The 4,611-nt window shown below is 36.8% G+C and overlaps 1 protein-coding gene across 1 annotated transcript; it reads left to right on the top strand.

Moving 5' to 3' along the window:
• On the top strand, window positions 1–4,606 carry LOC141372263 (protocadherin alpha-12-like; the record flags this gene model as incomplete). The annotated part of the gene is made up of 2 exons (XM_073890774.1): window positions 1–101; window positions 3,166–4,606. A coding segment is annotated over exon 2 (1,158 nt), but the record flags the coding sequence as incomplete, so codon positions are not given.
• Window positions 4,607–4,611: the final 5 nt, after the last annotated feature.

Here is a 4,611-nt window from a genome sequence, read left to right as displayed (position 1 = left end):
CCAAGACCGACCTCATGGCCTTCAGCCCCAGCCTTCCTCCGTGTCTGGATAGAGAAGTTGGAGGGAAAATGCAGGAGGCAGGATCAAATCACCCTGGGCAGGTGGGTTCTATAGATTCCTCTTCTTTTAAAGTCTATGTTAAATTTTTAAAATCCGCTTTATTTCATAGAAAAATTTAATGAATACTCTGTATTTTAAGTATTAAGTTTTAAACGAATATGTTTTAGAGAACAATTTCTGTTAGTGAAATGCCAACTGATAAAAATCCAATTTTAATAATGAGATAAATCAGGTTTTTTAGCCAATAACTGTCCTATGTCTCCAAATGTTTTGGTAGAAAATGTTAAAGGAAGCTATAAGAATGACTCTCCTGTCAGCACTTTATTAGATATAATTTCTAAGTTTCAGTGATGTAGCCAGACCACTTATTTCATCTCTAATCCTCACTACTGTAGATAATTACTGTGGTTATTTCCATTTTTTCATCCTCTTTGTCTTTTAACACAGCTTTTTGCTTTAATATTTTCACATTATTAGATATCTTGACTTTTCTCACTTCAGGCTTGTATCAAAGATTGAACACTCTCTTCATTAAGTCTGAAAAGGTTTAACTTTCTCTGTAGTGTTAAACATGGATCGTACATTTCTTTTCCATTAAATAATCTTTATTTTGCCTCAACTGGTAAGATAAAACCTGTTTTCATATTATTTGCAGTTAAAAATTCAGTCTTGCATTATTGTGTGGTGGTTTCATTGAAATAATAGAACTTAAAAGTTCTGTCGATTTATTTTATTTCATGTAATGGGTACAGATTTATCTACAATATAGTCAAACAGAACTCCAAGATTTATGCTTACAAAGTTTACTAGGCAAATAAAGTTATTCAAAGCACTCAATCAAGTCTTCAAACTTGATGAAGACATGCATATAGGCTTATAATATCTGCAACATATGCTGGTTGGCAGTCTGCCCTATGTTGTCTATTAAAGTGAAGTGAAAATTATCATTTTCGCTCATCTGGCAACTTAAATGTCCTGTCTTTAAATGCTTTATCTCTAGTGTTTGTGAAATTTTCTTTTCATGTGCTATAATCACATCGGATGATTCTACCAAAGTTCATTTACCCTTAGGTTATTCTTCTAATTCAGTGATCCTTAGCTATATGTAGGGTGGCAGAGTCACTGATTTCTTTGAGAATTTGATGAAATTCATATATGGCTATGCTCCCCTTTAGCCTTAGGGGTTAAAATTTCTTTATTCTATAATAGGTAACCAAATTAAAACACAAAATGTTTCTGACTTAAAAGATTAAGCCATTGTATCACTTATGAAACTGTAAATGTATAAATGTGAATGTTAGGTAGGGCACACATTATTATAAATCTCTAAGTGAAGTTCTTAGAATGACTTAATGTTAGCTAAATTTAATAAACAAAGATATTGGAATATTTTAAGTCCATGTTAAATTTTTGCAAATTATTACTTTTACAGTACATAAGTAGTTGATGCACATTTTTAGATAATTACAAATTATATGGGCTATTTTTACAAATTTTGTGTCTTTTATATTTATTCTTAATTTCAGGACTACTTTCAGTGGTGTAAAATTATAATTTCAATATAATTTCCATCTTCTAGTTCAATTGTTTAAGTATTAAGCTAATTTTAGATGTTCCTATCTCTTTAGTAATTTAATTATGTCTAACAGTGTATGAGGACTACATAACACACTACTTTTTCAATAAAGTTTCTTAGCAATCATTGTACATTGACTAGTTTTGAAAATGGAAGATAGAAAACGAAGAAACATGGTAGTGATGTTAGACAATTTAAATAGTCCAATAGCATCAAAATTCAAAATTTTTTTGATTACTTAAGAGCCAGTTTTGTAGTTGACTTAAGTTATCTCTTACTTGTAGAACGATTATTGATTATTATTTCCTGGTTCTATAAAGATTTCTTATCTCACTTCCCTTCATTATATGTAAAAGGAATGGTGACAAATTGTTGGCTTAAAGATTTTGACTTGAATTTTAATGAGCTTATAAACTCTGTATTAAATTTTTCACAATTAACTGTGGGATCTTATCTGTGTTTTGTTTTCCCTTAAAGCTGATCTTGAATTAACCAATAAAATTAGGAAAAGTCCTTTGATTATCCTTTGCATCATAGTCACCATTCTGATTTTCTGAAGAGAAGCAGATTTTGAATGACTACTAACTGGCCTGAAGGGAACATTTAAAGAGAAACCAAAAGTTCATTATGAAGTTTATATTCTTTTGATTTTAGTCAGAGAGACTGGGCTCCCAAACATCTCACAGATCTTTTTCATATTATGGCTCCACAGCCACTTTAGAATATTGTGAAATTTGGAGGCTTTGATTCAATATTTTACATGAATATTCTTTCCTCCTGCTAGAATGAAACCTTACAGGATCTGTACCCAAGCCTCACTTTTTTAAAAGATTTTATTTATTTATTCATGAGACAGAGGGAGAGAGAGAGGGAAAGAGAGAGAGAGAAGCAGAGGGAGAAGCAGCCTCCCAAGGAGCAGGGAGCCCAATGCGGGACTCGATCCCAGGATCCTGGGATCATGACCTGGGCTGAAGGCAGACGCTTAACCATCTGAGCCACCCAGGCGCCCCCCCAAGCCTCATTTTAATATGTTATGGGAATAAGAGCAGTTGTATGAAAAGTCATCACATCTGAGCATCAAGGAAACAAAAAACCGACATGTTCCATATTTATGATGAATATTTATATCCAACAGAAGTATGAATAAAATAATTTATATGAATGAAAAGTTCAGTTAATAGAACTACTTTAGTTTTTTTTTCTTTACTAAGTGCAGGAATTCTTGGGTTTCTCCTAAAGTCCTACAATGAAGGCTTGTGAAGGATAAAAGTCATTATACAAGTGTGCATTGTAAGCAAAATAAGGTTGAAGGTGATGTATATTATTCTTTATTTTATTCTCCATGATAGGCAATATTCTGGCATTCTGTATTTCAATGATTATTTTATGATGGACTTTGAAGCAGAATATTTTAAAAACTTAAGTATAATAGAAATGACTGCTTTGTTACTAATATCATATACATTAAAAAAATAGGCATTTACAAAAAATTCATGAAAATATCCAAAAGTCAAAAAATTTTATTCAAGTGTCCCAGGAAGTGGCTAAACCAAAAAGAACCTCCGGATCTTTCTTGTACTTACATAATCAGTCACATGATGTCGCTGTACACTCAAAAGGTGAAACGGAAAAATTTTGTCTCCGCGCCCAGAGTTCATCCATTGGCTGAATAAGATCGACTCCATGTTGACCGGAAGGCTGGGTAAATTTTACTATATATACACCTACAGAAAGGGAGACTGCTTATAAAGATTCTCAGGTGAGCGATCCCTTAAATCTAACAGACCCACCTCATAGATCTTGTTAACTACAATGGTGTTTTCCCGGAGAGGAGGCCCAGGAGCCCCGCGACTGCTGCTGTCGCTTCTGCTCCTTGCAGCTGGGGAATCCGGGAGCTGCCAGGTCCACTACTCGGTCCCGGAAGAGGCCAAACACGGCACCTTCGTGGGCCGCATCGCCCAGGACTTGGGGCTGGAGCTGGCGGAGCTGGTGCCACGCCTGTTCCGGGTGGCGTCCAAAGGCCGCCGGGACCTTCTGGAAGTAAATCTGCAGAATGGCATTCTGTTTGTGAATTCTCGGATCGACCGGGAGGAGCTGTGCGGGCGGAGCCTGGAGTGTAGCATCCACCTGGAGGTGATCGTGGACAGGCCGCTTCAGGTTTTCCACGTGGAGGTGGAGGTGAAGGATATTAACGATAACCCACCAGTGTTCAGAGAAGAAGAACAAAAGGTACTGATTTCTGAATCTGCACCGCTGGATTCTCATTTTCCTCTAGAGGGCGCTTCCGATGCGGATATAGGCGTAAACTCTCTTCTGACCTATAGGTTAGGTCTAAATGAGTATTTTACTCTTAAAATAATAACGAAAAACGATAAAAGTATATTGCCTGAACTAGTTCTACGGAAGTCATTGGATAGAGAGGAAACTCCACAACTTAATATATTGCTGACCTCCCAGGATGGCGGTAAGCCCGAGCTAACAGGATCTGTTCAGATTAAAATAAGCATTTTGGATGTGAATGACAACGCTCCGCAGTTTGACAAGCCTGGCTATAAAGTAGTGCTGTTTGAAAATGTCCCAAACGGTACGAGAGTGATACAGCTAAACGCTTCTGATCTAGACGAAGGGCTGAATAGAGAAATTTCCTATGGAATCAGACTGATTTTGCCAGTGAGTGAGAAATGTATGTTTTCAATAAATCCAGAAACAGGTGAAATCAGAATTTACGGGAAATTGGATTTTGAAGAGAATATTGAGTATGAAATTCAGGTTAACGCCATTGATAAAGGGATTCCTTCCATGGCAGGTCACTGTACAGTCCTAGTGGAAGTTCTGGATCTGAATGACAATACCCCTGAGGTAATGATCACTTCGCTGTCGCTCCCCGTGAGAGAGGATACTCAGGTGGGCACTGTCATCGCCCTGATTAGCGTGTCCGACCGTGACTCTGGCGCCAACGGGCAGGTGACCTGCTC

Source organism: Callorhinus ursinus, unplaced genomic scaffold, assembly GCF_003265705.2.
Source record: "Callorhinus ursinus isolate GAN/ISIS: 27379988/994484 unplaced genomic scaffold, GSC_fseal_2.0 scaffold4036, whole genome shotgun sequence".
Taxonomy (NCBI): domain Eukaryota; kingdom Metazoa; phylum Chordata; class Mammalia; order Carnivora; family Otariidae; genus Callorhinus; species Callorhinus ursinus.
The sequence above is the reverse complement of the archived record's forward strand: the minus strand, read 5'-3'. Positions and strand labels throughout refer to the sequence as shown.